At 53.2% G+C, this 16,208-nt stretch overlaps 1 protein-coding gene across 2 annotated transcripts; it reads right to left on the reverse strand.

Annotated features, from left to right (window-relative positions):
* Positions 1 to 1,655: 1,655 nt before the first annotated feature.
* Positions 1,656 to 5,671, reverse strand: LOC123100320 (uncharacterized). 2 transcript variants are annotated; one of them, XM_044522262.1, is made up of 2 exons: positions 2,597 to 5,671; positions 1,656 to 2,503 (listed from the first exon to the last, which is right to left on the reverse strand). In XM_044522262.1, exon 1 carries the CDS (start codon positions 5,668 to 5,670, stop codon positions 2,788 to 2,790), a length of 2,883 nt encoding a protein of 960 aa, XP_044378197.1. In that variant the 5' UTR covers position 5,671; the 3' UTR covers positions 1,656 to 2,503; positions 2,597 to 2,787. The 2 variants fall into 2 exon arrangements, with proteins under 2 accessions (XP_044378197.1, XP_044378196.1); XM_044522261.1 differs by having other exon boundaries at positions 1,656 to 2,506.
* Between the last annotated feature and the right edge of the window lie 10,537 nt (positions 5,672 to 16,208).

Genomic DNA, 16,208 nt, shown 5'->3' on the forward strand with positions numbered 1-16,208 from the left:
AGGTAGGGCGAGAGCGGATCACCCTGGCGTAGTCCATTCTTGCACTGGATCCATCTGCCCGGGACACCATTAAGCATGACCGCAGTTGAACCAGTGCGGAGCAATGCTTCGATCCAGTCGCACCAACGTTGTGGGAAACCACGAGTACAAAGAGTGCAAAGGAGGGAGGACCAGCAGACAGAGTCGAAGGCTTTGCGAAAGTCTAATTTGACAACCAGGGAGGGAGCTTTATGTTTGGCACAACAATGAAGGATATCAGCAGCGTATAGAAAGTTTTCAGAGATGTTACGGCCGGAGAGGAAACCCGTTTGGTCAGCGTGGACAAGGAGAGGGATAAGTGGCTTGAGTCGATTGGTAAGAAGTTTAGAGACTCCTTTAATGGGGCCGTTTTGAAGCGAAATGGGACGAAAGTCGGCGGGAGATCGGGCGTCTTTGGATTTAGGGAGAAGGATGATGAGGGCTCTGTTTAGGCAGGAGATGTCGCTTTGGAGATCATGAAACTCGAGGAAAAAGTCCTTAATTTTCCTCTTTAGAACGGACCAAAACTTCCGGTAGAAACCCGGACCGAAGCCGTCCGGGCCGGGGCTAGCATTCTGGTTCATGGCGAGGAAGGCCGAGGCGATTTCCTCCTCAGTGAAAGGATCAGCGAGATGCCTAAGCTGAGGCGTGGGCGAGGGGTAAAGCTCTTCGAGATTAAAGGCCCAGGTGGGATTGAAGGCTGAGCCAAGGAGCCCAGTATAAAAGTCCGAAAGGATATTGGCTTTATCAGTGTGTGAGAAGAATTCTGAGCCATTGGAAACAAGGACATTAATTTTGTTCCTGCGAAGGCGAGCTGAAGCGGAGGCATGGAAAAAGCGGGAGTTCTCGTCACCATCGATCGTAGCGCGAATTTTGCCCCGTTGAGTCCAATATAAAGTTTTTTCGCGAAGAGAGCGCTGTAGGACTGCAATCACCACACGCCTCAGAGAGAGTTCGGGAGGGGAGAGGAATCTGATCTCCTCGATAAGATCCAAAACAGAGATGACGGTTTTGCAATTGTTTTCTCTGATATTGAGAGGGACAGCGAGTCGACGCCATTTTTTAAGGTCCGAGCGCGAGCGTTTGAAAGCTGCCGCAAGCGAGAGCGCATGGGTTGAACGAGTTGGGGCCGCGGCCCAGGACGAGAGGATGGTGGGGCGACAACCAGGCCTCAGGGCCCAGCTATTTTCAAAACGGAAAAGAGCGGGTCGGGGGATAGAAGTGTCGATCGAGATGATGAGGGGGACATGGTCAGAGACGAAACGGGTCAGGGAGGCAATTGTGGTATTCGGAAAGAGGAGGTCCCAATCGGTATTGATGAAAACCCTGTCAATCTTTTCTAGTGTGGGTTTGTCACGTTTGCTGGACCAGGTGAAGCTGCGATCAAGAAGGGGAAGCTCAATAAGGGCATGTGCGTGGATGAAGGCGTTGAACATATCAGCCTCAGATTGACGGAAGCCAACGGTATTCTTGTCGGACGGGAGGCGTAGGAGATTAAAGTCCCCTAGGATGATCCAGGGCGAGTTAGCAGGAGGGGAGCAGATGGCGAGCTCCGAGAGGAAAGCTGATTTTAGGGAGTGGTCCGTAGGCGCATAAACATTGGTAATGGTCAGGGGGTGGGGGGAGGCGAGACACGATATTTGGGTATTCTGAGTGTAGACGCCAGCGTCCAACGTTAGCAGCGAGAAGTGAGCCGAGGAGAAGGCAGAGAGCATGCCTCCAGCGGATCCCGAAGAGGGGAGAATGTGGTGAAGATCTAAGTGGCGTGGCAGGAAGCTATTTAACTTTAGAGGGGGGATAGAGCTGAGCTTAGTCTCTTGGAGAAAGCAGGCGTCGGGTTTGATTGCAATGAGCTCAGAACGCACGTTCGAGCACTTGACGGGCTGCCCAAGTCCACGTACATTCCAGCAACAGAAACTAAAACTAACATTAACCATAGGGCATGGTGACACACCGAGTTACAAAGAGTTGAAAAGGAGACCTAAAGGGTTCCATAGATCGGCTAGAAGTGCGGACTACAAAAGGGGCGCTGCGGTAGGTACTCGAGAGCGCCAAGTGATGAAGTAACAGAAAAACACCATTGCCAGAAGGGCAGATAGGGCCTAAACAAGTGGCGACGAGGCGGCTTTGGCCATGAGCCGGCGTCAGGAGTCTTGGGCGAGCGATCATGGAGCCTGGGAGGTCACCTCCGCAGCTTCCTCCGGCTCAGCACCACAGATGACGGCGATGCGAGCAAGAGGGGCCGAGTCAAGCATTGGATCCTCCGGCACGCTGGTGAGGCCGGATACGTCGAGCGCAGCGACGAGTTCCTCGGAGGCGAGCTTTAGGTCGAAGCGACGAGCTTTGACGCGCATGGCCTTGGTGGTCATGTCGACAAAGAGCGTGCCTTCCTTGTCAGCGAGCCGCCGGCTGCGGCGGAGCTTGGCGGTGTCCGTGGCTCGCTTTCCAGCCCCGGAAGCGCGACCCAGGGTAGCTTCATGGCCACCTGCTGAAGGCAAGGGCAAGGCGGGTACGGGTAGGTTAGCAACAGATGGGGTTGAAGAGAAAGAGGAAGGACTAGATGGGGTTTGATCATTACCAGAGGTAGCTGACTGGACGTACTCGTCTTCGAGTAGCGCCAGGGAGGAGAAGGAGTTGGACACCTCCACCGAAGGAGAGAGATCGTAAGGCTGACTCTCCTGGTCAGACACAGCATCACTGGTCATCGTCGTCGGAGTCCAGGAAGGGGAAGTCGCGCGCCGCAGCCTGGGGAGGCCCCCCGACGAACGGCTACAGAATGGAGACGCGGCTTGCCGGAGTCGGGGCGGCAGTTGGAGACGGGGGAGACATGTGGTCGTGGTCGTGGGAGCCGGTGCAAGGACCCGCATGGCCGCAGTTCCAACGCCACGCCCCATGCACGTGGGGGCCGCGGTTGTTGTCACCGCCGAGGTCATCATCGAGAGGGACATAGGTGTCCTCGAGGATGGCCCACGTCTTGACGCGGCGTAGCTTCACATCAACAACTTGGGCGGGCGGCAGGCGGAGAATGCAGCCGTCAGGTGTGTCGTTGTCGCTCTCGACACGAACGAAGGCGCGGACGGCCGTGAAGTCGCCGGCGACGAGTGTGTTTTGGTCGACGCAGCAGAGCACCCCAAAGTGGCCAAACACAAAGTTGGCGCCTTGGGGGTGCCAGAGCTCCAGCGGGAAGTTCTTGGCCTCGATCTCCACCAAACGATCATAGCAAGTGGTGGCACGGTTGTCGGTTTCTTCTGGGCGGAGAAGGGTGACCCGGACGCCGGCGTAGTCCGCGGGGAAGAAGGCCATAGTAGCCTCCCGGTCGGCGTTGGTGTCGAAAACGATGAGCGCCGCGCAGCCGGTGGTGGCCGCGAAGTGGTAGGATGGGCTGTTGGCGTGGAGCTCGATGGCGCGGTGGATGAGGTCGTAGGGCTCGAGCATGACAGTGTCAAGGTGCACGAAGCAGAAATGGCCGACGTCGTGGATGAGGCCGGAGGGGACGAAGATGTCGGGGTAGGTGGAATGAGCGCGCCCTGGAGAGGACGCCGAGGAGGACCACAGGGTCGCGGAGCGGGCCGTGCACCCGACGGCGGAGGCGGCGTCGGAGGGCAGCACCGAGCCCTCAGCGTCGGAGTCGTTCCCGCGCTGCGACAGAGGAGCCGAGTCGCCGTCCTCTGAAACGGGGCTGGAGGATCTTGGGGAGTGAGCGAGCGGCTTGCTGAGGGTGAGGCGGTGGGAACCGATCCAGAGGACGTTGGGCTCGTCGTCGCAACCCTTGGGGGACGGGACGCGGGCGGGGGTGGCCATGGCAGGGTGGCTAAGGAGGCGAAGGCGTTGGAAGGCGAGAGGAAGGTTGGAGGAGCAGTGAAAATTACGGTGCCCGGAGCCGCCGCAGCGAGAGCAGCGCACTGGGTCGCGGCAAGACTGGACAAGGTGATCTCCAGCTAAGCAGCGAAAGCAGAGGGGGCGGGAGCGAATGCGAGGAGGGAAGGAGAGGTGGGCACGGCAAAGTATAGCTGGAGGATTTGGGCGGGATCGCGGGGCGGGGGCGGAGCGGCAAGGGCGGTCCAGCACCTTTCTCGGAGAAAGCAGGGCGTCGCGGTAGGAAGGCACGGAGGCAGAGGCCGCGGCGATGGGACTAAGCTCGGGTCTCGTGAGCGGCGCAGCAGAGGGAGGCGTTGAGCTCTTGAGCGCTCTCGGGGTAGGCGGGACGTAGGGCGTACTTGGCTGGCCGCATGGGTTCACCACCTCTGAGCCGTGGACCGGGGTTTGAGAGAGGGTTGGCGTATGCGGGCGGTCCAGGGATGGCAAGAGGGGTGGTACGTTTGCATTTAATGCTGACTGGGATGGGGTACGGGGAGGGGTGGCGCATGCCTGCATGTTGGTGCCGGAGAGGGGTGCATGTGAAGGAGGGGGAGCGGGAACAGGGGAGAGAGGGCGGGGGAAGTGACAAGACCTGGTTTCTCCATTCACGTCGGCGCGCGTGCTCACCGAGAGCTCTCGCACGCCGCCCGTACTTTCCACGTGAGTAAACAACTCAAGTAAGCAAGCGGCTGGAGGAGGGGGAGGCAAAGCAGGAGGACAGCCTAAGATAGATGTAGTCGAGTGGGACCGATTGACAGGGGAGAGGGCAGCGTGCTGATCCGAGACAGCCAAGCTAGCAAGCTGTATCGATTCAAAATTTGAAAATGAGGCTGACTTGGCGGCAAGGAGCGTTTTTGAGAGGACTAGCGCAATCCCTGGGGGGCTGACCGGGGACCTTTGGACGATCTCATTCAGAACATCCGCAGAAGAGACAAGCGCAAGGAAAATATTAGCCTGGTAGTGTAGGACGAAAAAGCTAGAACTGCCAGAGAAGAAGTGGTCTAACGTCAACTTAACTAGACATGCACTTGGTTTTGCTACTGCTGAAAAAAAGCTTATCCAAAGAAGAGAGTGTTTAAGGGGATCAGGTGTAGCATATTGGTGTGGGACAACCTCTACGTTGAATCTACGCAGGATAAGGGAGCGAAACTTAAGCCCATGACGTAATTGACGAACCTTAACTGACGGCCGAGGCCGGCCTGTCGCAGCTCGATGATGCAGGCGGAAAGCCCCCATCGGAGCCGGCACAAGAGTGGCCGCCGGAGGCGCGGGCGATCGCTGCTCGGGCAGCGAGAAACGCACGTCAATCCCTGGCCTTCTGAGGTCGCCAAACGACAGGATGAGATCAGCGACCCCTCTGTTAGCCACAACGCAGGAGAACTCATCCTCCGTGACGACGGCGGAGTGGAACTGGCGAGGGTTGCCACCAAACAGGCAATGGAGGATGAGGTCGCAGAGCACGGGCGAGATAGGCAGGGGAAACTGGAAGAAGGTGACAGTAAGTGGGCAGGAGGGCGGAGCCGGAGCCGAAGGAACTGTGGTGAAGGATTTTAGCCTTGTCCAAGCTGCATTTTCGAACTTGAGCCCAACGGAGTGGTGCAACAGCATAAAATCGGAGAGAGGCTTGCAGGAAAGGGGCACGGATGGTGGGGGCTGAGCATGAACAGCTGGACCGTAAGGGAGGAAAGATAGCGAGAACAGCCGCCGGCGAAGGGGTTGACAGAGGAGAATTTTTTGCACTAGGCTGGCGCAGGGGACTGAAAAGAGGAATGTTTGGGCGGAGAGCAGACGCATGTTGAAGCATCTAGCGACCCCCCCCCCCCCCCCCCCCCCCCCCCCCCCCGAGGACGGCCTGCAGAAGGGCCCCGGCGAGTAGCTCGTCGAACCAGAGCTTAGAGGAGGAGATGCGGAGACAGAGTAGGTGGTCGGAGGGGGCGAAAGCGGCAGCAGGGAGGACGGCGGGGGCGAGCCGGTCCCCCTCACTCAGGCCAACGAAGAGGCGGAGGGACTCCTGCGCGAGACGAACGTAGCTGGGGGAGGCGTCGGAGGAGAGAGTGGCCGGCGGCAGGGCCGGCGGGGCGGAAGGAGGGGAAAGAGTGGCCGCCGGCAGGGCCGGCGGGGCGGAAGGAGGGGTGGGTGGCATCAGTTTTCTACCACCCCTCATGGTTTGAACCACACATCTGCACGATTCACTTATGTGAGCGTGTGTGGTAGTTAGTATTTTTTTTATAAATAGTTAGGATTGCTTATCGCATGTGTCACATGGTGTGTGTGGTAGTTAGTAATTAGTAGAGAAATGGAGCATCTGTTCATATAAACATTTTTTTCCGTCTTTCATATATCAGACGCATGAAAAAATTATTGTTTCCTGGAACTTCTACAAGCACGTGGATAGGACGTACATTCATGGCATTTCTTTTTAGTACTGTATTAGATTGTGGTGTTTCTGTTTATTATAGAAATTTCAAGATGTCCCAAACTAGTTTGTACCCTTTATTCCACGTATGTAATGACGTATAATTACTATTACCTGTTGGAAGGTAACATGGTGCCAGTAATCTTGCAAGGTTGACATGGACTTTGTCCTTTGTACAAAGAAAGGGAGAAGATAATTATGGCGTTCAAATGGGGTGCTAAGCTTTTTTGTACAGCTTGATCATTTGTACCATAGATTGAATGCAAAATGCATGTAAAATGACGACAGTGTTTGGTCACTTCAACTTCTAGATTGAATATAAGTTGCATGATTTTTAGTTGCAGACACGACAGTATAATTGCCTCCTACAATACCAGGAGCAAAAAACAATCTTCCTAGGCTTGTGCCGTCTAGCCTGATGTTTGGTAAATGGCGCTTGTATAAGAGGGGCGCAACTTTGTCTCGCTTATAACGAGACAGAGGTACGTCTTGCAAAGCGTGCTAAGTGGGCTGGCACAATAGCATTATTCATAAGTTTTGGTCGTTTTTTTCTGTTTATATTTTGAGACATTCTAAACACATATATTCCAAAACATTTTTCATACTCGAAATTTTGTGTGGCAATAAAACATGATCCTCTTAACATCCTGTATTTTTTTCAGATTTTTTTTAAACTTCAAAACATCTTTTTCTCGTGGTTTTCACCGGTTTCCACCGAATGTTGGTTTCCGTATGATATTCTCCCCTTGAAGTGCTCGCCAACAAAAGATTGTAATTTTACCCGGAACAGATAACTTACATATTTTGTTCCCTATTGGGTTTGTGCCCACCGAGGAGGATATCAATTGGTGTTTTCCGCTTCCAAACTGATGTCTCCCCTCCACGTGGTACGCCGAGCGTACTGAAAAGGTCCCCGACTTGTTGTGATGACATGCTATAAAATCATCAAAACCATTTGAACTCAAAGTGATCTTGAGTATACGAACCGCGTCAACCACTCAAAAAATACCTCGAATCAGATCTTCATCCCACTGCCCTGTATAAGGATCAATGAGCTCATGGGTGCCATCTAGTCCCTCGAGGAGAATACTCACGGAGAAAGGGTCTATTCTTCTACACAACCCAGCCCTCTTCGTACAGAAATATTCCAACTGTCTATCTATATCCCCTAAAAACAAAATCCTTCCCCTTTCTAGCGGCGGCGGGGATCCATCTCAGTGTGAGGGCGCTCCTCCGGCACCACTGCCGGTGTGGCTCGCCTACGCGACTCATCGGGATTCGCTTGGGCTATGTTTCCTGGTCTGGTGTTTGCGTCCTCGAGACGGCCTTCATTGTGTGTGCACTACTAGCGTAGCACGCGGCGGATGGGATTGAGGCAATGGAGAATATCATACGGAAACCAATATTCAATGAAAACTTCGTGAAAACCATATTTTAAAGTTTCGGGAAAATCTAAAAAAAAAATACGGGATGTTAAGAGGGTGATGTTTTATTGCCACACAAAATTTCAAGTTGAAACACACTATGAAAAAGACAAATTCAGCCCTGAATAGTGACATTACTGTTCGGCACTATTCAACGCTGATTTTGTCTTTTCATATCTCACATCTCGTAACGTGTTTCAACTCGAAATTTTGTGTGGCAATAAAACATCATCCTCTTAACATCCTGTATTTTTTTTAATTTTTTTTAAACTTCAAAACATCTTCTTCTCGTGGTTTTCACCGGTTTCCACCGAATGTTGGTTTCCGTATGATATTCTCCCCTGAGGCAGTAGGCGAAGGATGACGCCTATGCTAGGGAGGCACTCCACTGCCCCAACGCAATTCCGTTCTTGCAGCAGTCTAGGAGACCGGCGTCGACCGCGACAGTAGGCAAAGGTTGGAGCGGATGCCAGGGAGGCGCTCCACCGCCCCCACGCGATTCTAGTCATCCAGCAGTCATCAGAAAGACGACGCCTAAGCTATGGCCATCTGCAAGCAGGCACAACATCTTTCTTCCTGTGATTATAGGATGATTAGATTGACTCTTGGTGTTTTTGATCGTTGATTTGGTGGTTCGTTAAAATTTGGATTGTACAGGCTACAGTAGATGGTTGGGTTTGGTTGGCTTGATTCAACCTGTTCCAGGATGCTATACGCCTTGAGAAGATGAGAGATCAAAAGCATGATGGTGTGCGGTATGTATCTTTCTTCTAGATACGCTACTAGGTGTTATACATGGCAAAGTAGCTGCTGTCCAGCAGCAGTTGCCCACCAAGTAGCATGGCTTTGCCCATCTGGGTGATCTTAGCAAATCTGTTTGCTTGAGGGTTGTAGGTTATATACAGTTCTCTATAACAGCTGGAAATTTTCATGCCTATTTAGATAGTCTGGTCGTTCTCCTTTTGTATGAGATTATGATTGCACGACATATTACTCTCCGTGCATAGGCACGTATATATGATGTACAAAGGTGGGCCACAGACCTCAACTATAAGGAACTAGGAAGCGGGACCAATACACAATATGCACATAACACATATACTCAACACACACACCCCCCTCCCCGGCAGTCGAAGCGGCACCGCGGCTGACGCAAAGACTGGACCGGAACTCCTCAAATGACGCCGTAGGCAAGCCCTTGGTCATGATATCGGCAAATTGTTGGGAAGTAGGGACGTGTAAAATACGAATATGACCAAGAGCCACCTGTTCCCGAACAAAATGAATATTCAACTCAATATGCTTGGTCCGTCGATGATGCACCGGGTTAGCGGAGACCGCCGAGACGTTGTCGTAGTAAACCACCGTGGCACGGTCAACAGGGCAAGAGAGCTCCTGAAGCAGCTGGCGAAGCCACGAACACTCGGCGACGGCGTTGGCCACCGCACGATACTCAGCCTCAGCGCTGGAGCGAGAGACCGTAGGCTGCCGCTTGGACGACCACGAGATGAGTGAGGGTCCAAGATAGACACAATAGCCCGAAGTGGAGCGACGAGTGTCAGGGCAGCCCGCCCAGTCTGCATCGGAGTAGGCGGTGAGGGCGGTGTCGGCGGAGGCGTGAAGCGTGACGCCAAGATCGATAGTGCCACAGATATAGCGGAGAATCCGCTTGACGGCAGCCCAGTGAACGTCTCGAGGAGCATGCATATGAAGACACACTTGCTGCACGGCATACTGGATCTCCGGTCGAGTCAGAGTGAGGTACTGGAGAGCACCAACGATAGATCGATAGAAAGCACCATCCGAAGCAGGAGAACCATCCGTGGCAGAAAGCTTGGCCTTCGTATCAACAGGCGTAGCGGCGGGCTTGCAGTTAAGCATGCCGGCGCGCTACAGGAGCTCGTGAGCATACTGAGGAGACCAGCCGTACATGCCGTCAGGATGATGTCGTTGACATAGAGCAGCAAGTAGGCCGTGTCAGAGCCCTGATGATAGACGAAGAGCGAGGCGTCCGAGCGGGTAGAGCGGAACCCAAGCTGGTGGAGAAACGCCGCGATGCGCTGGTACCAAGCGCGCGGAGCCTGCTTGAGTCCGTCCAAGGACCGCAAAAGCAGGCGCACGTGGTCGGGAAGCACCGGGTCAACAAACCCGGTGGGCTGCTGGCAGAAGACTTACTCCTCGAGGTGACCATGGAGGAAGGCGTTGGAGACGTCCATCTCTGGTGCACCGGCCAAGCACGGGAGATCGCAAGGTGGAGAACCGTGTGTATCGTGCCGGGCTTGACGATCGGAGCGAAGGTGTCGGTGAAGTCGATGCCAGCACGCTGTTGGAAGGCACGAACGATCCAACGCACTTTGTAGCGATCAAGGGTACCATCAGGACGGAGCTTGTGTTTAAAGACCCACTTCCCGGTAATCACGTTGGCGTGCCGGGGACGGGGAACAAGCTGCCACGTCCGTTTGCGCAACAGGGCGTCAAACTCCTGTTGCATCGCAGCCATCCAGAACGGGTCATGAAGAGTGGCTCGAACGGAGGACGGCAACGGCAACGGCGCAGAGGTGGACGCCGCATGGACGTAGTCATCCGAAGCGTAGCGCGAGCTCGGGCGAAAAACGCCCGTATGGGCGCGGGTGACCGGACCGGCCACAGGCGCCGGGGGGGGCGGGCGCCGAGGGGGCCGCGGGGGCCGCAGGCGCCAATGTCGGGGGCGCCGCGGGTGCCAGCGCCGCGGTTGTAGGAGGTGCCGCATGCGGGGGCGCGCCTCAAAGCCAGGGGCGGGCTAAGAGAGGCACGCGAGCGCCCCTGGGAGAGGCGTCGAGGAGCCCACGTCACCGGTGGCGGGAGGAACAGCCGAGGGTACCTGGTGAAACGGAAACACATGCTCATCAAAGTAAACGTGCCGGGAAGTGAACAGACGGTGAGAGACGGGATCGTAGCACCGATATCCCTTGGAGTTGGAGGGGTAGCCGATGAAGATGCAAGCGAAAGAACGAGGTGCGAGTTTGTGAGGAGCGGAGTCGGCAGTGCTAGGATAGCAAAGGCACCCGAAAATACGCAAGCCATCATAAGATGGGGGCGTACCGAAGAGAAGATGGTGAGGTGCATAGTTCCACCGTGGGCGGCAAGGACGAAGGTTAAGGAGAAGAGAAGCAGTGGCGAGTTCGTCCGGCCAGAAACGAGGCGGCACATTAGCATGGAACAGGAGCGTGCGAACGCAGTCGTTCAGAGTGCGAAGGACGCGTTTTCGGCTCGACCGTTCTGCATTGAAGTATACGGGCATGTGAGACGAAAAACTGTGTCGTGGTGCGACAGAAAAGTGCGGAAAGCAAGGTTGTCGAACTCTTCCCCATTGTCAGTCTGAAGAGCAAGGATGGGACGTCCAAACTGCGTGCTGACATAGGAGTAAAAAGCCGTCAAAGTGGAGAGTGCATCCGACTTTCTGCGCAAAAGAAAAGTCCTCACATAATGAGAATAATCATCAAGAATAACCAGATAATATAAATAGCCCGAATTACTAGGAACCGGAGAGGTCCACACATTGCTATGGACCAACTGAAAAGGAAAATAAGCTATGGTGGTCGAGTTATTGAACGGGAGGCGAACATGTTTGCCAACACGACAGGCATGACAGGTGTGGTCCTCAATCTTATGACAACTAAAACTGAAACTCCTATGAATATGACGAAGTGTGACAGGGTTGGGGTGACCCAAGCGAGCGTGCCAGAGATCAACTCCAGCAGAGAGAGCGACCGGTGCGGTGGTGGTGGATGAGGGCGAATGCACCAGATAGAGCTCGTCGGGGCTGTCACATCAGTGGGGGACCATCCTGGTTTGAGCGTCCTTGACACAAAAACCAAGCTCGTCAAATTCAACAGTGACAGGATTTTCACGAGTGAAACAACGAACGGAGATAAGATTCTTAATAAGATGAGGAGACACAAGTATGTTAGACAAAGATAAAGGCGTAGAAGTAGAAGAAAAAGAAGTGTGCCCAACATGTGTGATAGGAAGTGTGGAACCGTCGCCGACAATGATGCGGCGGTCGGTGGAGACAGGAGTGAAGGAGGCAAGGTTACCAGGATGAGCAAACATGTGAGCCGTGACACCGGTGTCCATGTACCAATCACCACCTTCATGTAGTTGTTCAGTGTAGGAGCGGCATGCAGCCCGGTGAGGAGCACCAGGTCCCAGGGCGCCGGCGGCAGGGCCGGCGAGGGGGACGAAGACGCCATGGGGAAGCCGTAACCACCGCTCAGCTGCGACGGTAGGTACTCGCCATACGGCTGCAGAGCCGCGTAGTACGCATGATGCGCGGGAGGGGCGGGAGACCTGTACGGTATGGAGAGCAGCCCCGACGGCAACTACGGTGCCAGATAGGCCGCCGGAAAAACCTGCAGGTCCGCTGACAGATGCTGGGCGCCGTCGGGCTGCTGCCCAGCTGACGACCCCCACCGGTACCCGGGAGACCCGTACGCGGGAGGAGCCCCTTATGCCCTGTATGTGGGAACGGGCGAGGGGGCCGCGCCGGAGGGGGCCGCACCGGAGGGCGCCGGCGGCGGGGCGACGACGGACTGGCCGGAGGGCACCGGCGATGGGGCGGCAGAGGCGGCGGTGGATGGACCGGTTGACGCTATCGCTGGTCCGACGGCGGCGGCAGACGACGCGGCTTGTGCGGGCAACTCGAACGGCTCGGGTGGAGCAGTGGCAACAGACGCGCGCGGCGGCTCGGGTGGATTGTGCGTGCGGCAGCAGCGGCTCAGGCGCGCGTGGCGGGTTGGGCGACGCGGGGCTGGCGCTGGCGAGAGATGACGCGGCGCGGCTAGCAGGTGGCGATGCGACAGCGGGCATGCAGCACCAGCAGTTTTGACAGCGGGCAGGCAGCGACGCGACGCGGGTTGCTGGATCGGGCGGGCGTAGCAGCAGGCGGCTGGGCGAGCGGGATCGAGCGGGCGGCGGGATCCCGACTGGCCGATGCTTTTGACCATGGCAGCGTGCACCCACGATTACACGAGGCAACGCACAAGTTTTGACACAAGCAGGCAAGCAGCTGAATGGATTCGTTGACGTGAAGCTAGCTAGACGAAGCTAGCAATCGGCCGGCTGTACAAGCACGTATACACGTACGTGCGAGGTTGCCGCCGTATCAAGTCGTCGAAACTCACGCGAATAGCACACGGGGACGGCGGCTGGCGATGCGGGGAACAGCGGCGGCTGGCTTCGCGGGACGCAGCACGGGCGGGTGGAAAGAGGAGCAGCGGCGGCTGGCTTTGAGCGACGCAGCGCGGGCGGGTGGAGAGAGAAGCGGCGGTCGGCGCGAAGAGCGCGTGAGCGGCAGCGGCGGCGGCGACTAGGTGGTGGCGGCGGCGGCGGCGGAAGCGAGAAAAAGACCTAGAAAACTGATATCATGAATGAGATTATGATTGCACGACATATTACTCTCCGTGCATAGGCACGTATATATGATGTACAAAGGTGGGCTACAGACCTCAACTATACAAAGAACTAGGAGGCGGACCCAATACACAATAGACACGTATATATGATGTACAAAGGTGCGAAATCACTAATTAAGAAGTACTCGTTGCAAAGAACGTTTCACTTTCCCACGTCGTGATAAATGGCGCACATGCAGCGCGCCACTTGTCGCAACCTGGGAGTTTTCCCTTTTTCGTAGATCCGTTTATTCAAAACGTTTTATCTCTTAAACCGTACGTCCAAATCTCGAACCGTTTTCAACATTAGATTCCTCACGTTGAGATCTTCAAAACTAGATCCCATGTTGATAGGTTTTAACGAACTTTTTTTCATGAAAAAAACCGGACAAAAAAACAGGGCGAAAAACCGAACCGGGAGCACGGTTTTTTCCCTTTCCGAAAGAGGCACGCCCGTGCCTCTCGCGAAATCACAACCGTGCCTCTCGTGGAAGCAAAACCGTGACTCTCATGGAAGGAAAAAAACAGAAAACGCGTTTTTTCCCGTTTCCGAGAGGCACGGCCGTGCCTCTCGCGAAAACACAACCGTGCCTCTCGCGAAAGAAAAAAGAACAGAAAACGCGTATTTTTTTCCCTTTCCGAGAGGCACGGCCATGACTTTCACGAAAGCACAACCGTGCCTCTCGCGGGAGCAAAACCGTGACTCTCACGAAAGAAAAAAACAGAAAACGCGTTTTATTTTTCCCTTTCCGAGAGGCACGGCCGTGACTCTCGCAAAAGCACAACCGTGCCTCTCGCGGAAGCAAAACCGTGACTCTCGCGAAAGAAAAAAAAACAGAAAACGCATTTTTTTCGTTTCCGAAAGGCACGGCCGTGACTCTCGCTAAAGCACAACAGTGCCTCTCGCGGAAGAAAAACCGTGACTTTCGCGAAAGGAAAAAACGCGTTTTTTTCGCGGAAAAAAAATAATTCGAATTTTTTTTTATCGAAAAGCTAAGAAAGACCGGGGGAAAACCAAAACGTCGAAAAAACCCGGAAAAAAACCGTTTAAAAAGCCGAAAACGCGTGCGGAAAAATAAAAAAATCCGAAGGAAGCGTCCAGAGCGCGACACGTGGCGAATGGCCGAGAGCGCCAAGTGGCGCTGATCGTTGCAAGACTCCCGAAGGAGCGCTCGTTAACTAGTTGCTCCCACACAGGTGGGCCACAGACCTCAACTATACAAGAAACTAGGAGGCTGGTCCAATACACAATATGCACATAACACATATACTCAAGACCTTTTTCACGGGGTCGGATGAGTTGCTAGAGTTTTCCTTTGCTGATATTTCCTTGATATAGTATATGCTTGGTTAGTCTGTGCTTTAGTTGCTGTTTAGTCGCTTGATTGTTGGGTGTTGTAAGGTTTTAAGGACGTTTGTAATCTCTTTCGATCTTAATTCAACACACGCAGTTCTCCTGTATGATTAAAAAATATCGTTCCATTTGTACAGTTAACAAGAAGTAAGATATTCCCATTGATTTTTAGGCAGTACGGGCCCTCTAGTAGCACCATCTGTAAGTGCCCTATTTTTGTCAAAGATCTTCACATATATACATAGGACATCATAAATTCTCTTGCTTCTTTCCCGAGAAGGGTACTGAAGTTGCTGTCTTCTTTCAGGTTTCTGGTGGACAGATTATAAGCATTGTGTGCTAGCCGGTAAACATTATTTTTTGGGGATTATTTGTAAACAAAATAACTGAAGCAATTTTGAAGTGATGTGTTACTTGCTGCAGTCTAACTCTGAACTTTTTTCTAATTTACATTTTCTTACTTATGCAACAATCTGATGGTATATGCATATTTATGTTTCATAGGTAAGTCATATATATGTTTTACGTTTTACCGCAGATTATGATGGACCGCTTCCCTTTTTTTCATAAACTCCACAATAGTTTCCTCTACTTCCCTCTATGTAAGTGTTCCATGTAGATTTTAGGAAACGAGAATATTGTAAGGATGCATACATAGATTATTCTAGAGATTCATCTTTAGTATGGTCAATGGCAAATCACTGAAACTAAATAGTGTTCCATAAATTATGATCTTTTTGTGGGGACAGAAATTATGAACATTATGGTTAAACAGGGATTTAACTTTGTTGAACATTCTGCAGTACTTTTGCTCATTTTGTTTAGTCAGCCACACTGATGAGTTTCTTGTGTCATAGGCTTACCCAAAATTTCACAAAGATACCTGTTTAATGACTACAAATTTGCTATTGATTGATCTAATTTCCGCTGATATAGTCTATTTGCACAAAACCCTAGATTTTATCAGCCGTGCTACTGAACCATTGAGGAACGCAGTGCTATCATCCACTCACAACTACTATTCTTCCATTCCCTTTTCAGGATCATATTTGCCAAGATATTACTGAGCTGTTTTACGGTGATTGGGTTAGTACTCGGAGTACTTAGCAGTACTTACATCTCTGATCATGTCTGATTTTTATTAGCCGTCCGATCTTGCGGGGAATTAAACTTGATTAAATTTAATATGTTAATTGCGATAAGGGCATAATGGTCCAGGGGGAAATATCTTTTCTTGAACCGATCACCTAAGGACCAGATCCATGTCTACTCGATCCAGATGAGAATCCTCCTCCGATCTATTCGTCGCCGCTCCTGACCTTCTCCGTCCTCGACCTGCCCGGTGAGAGGAATAAATTCATCGTCCTCGTCCTCCACCCAACCAACCCCAGCCCCCCCACGCCGTCACCGAAGAAGAAGAAGGCCGGATCTGCGCCGGCTGAATCGGCGGCGACGGCGGCGGACGATCCCATCTCTTCGCGCGTACCAGGTATGAATCCAGTTTATTAGAGTCATCATCCATGCTAGGATAATACTTGTTGGGTGTTGATGATTGGTTTCCCTCACATGTCAAACGAGCAAAGTCTTTTCCATGCACTTGTCTTTGCCTATGAGCTATTTTACACCTGCAACATTGATAAACAGAAAGATGTTGATGATTGGTTTCCCTCACATGTCATATGCAGGAAGACATGGCGTATGCAAGT

The sequence above is a fragment of the Triticum aestivum genome, chromosome 4D (genome assembly GCF_018294505.1).
Source record: "Triticum aestivum cultivar Chinese Spring chromosome 4D, IWGSC CS RefSeq v2.1, whole genome shotgun sequence".
In the NCBI taxonomy this organism is placed as follows: domain Eukaryota; kingdom Viridiplantae; phylum Streptophyta; class Magnoliopsida; order Poales; family Poaceae; genus Triticum; species Triticum aestivum.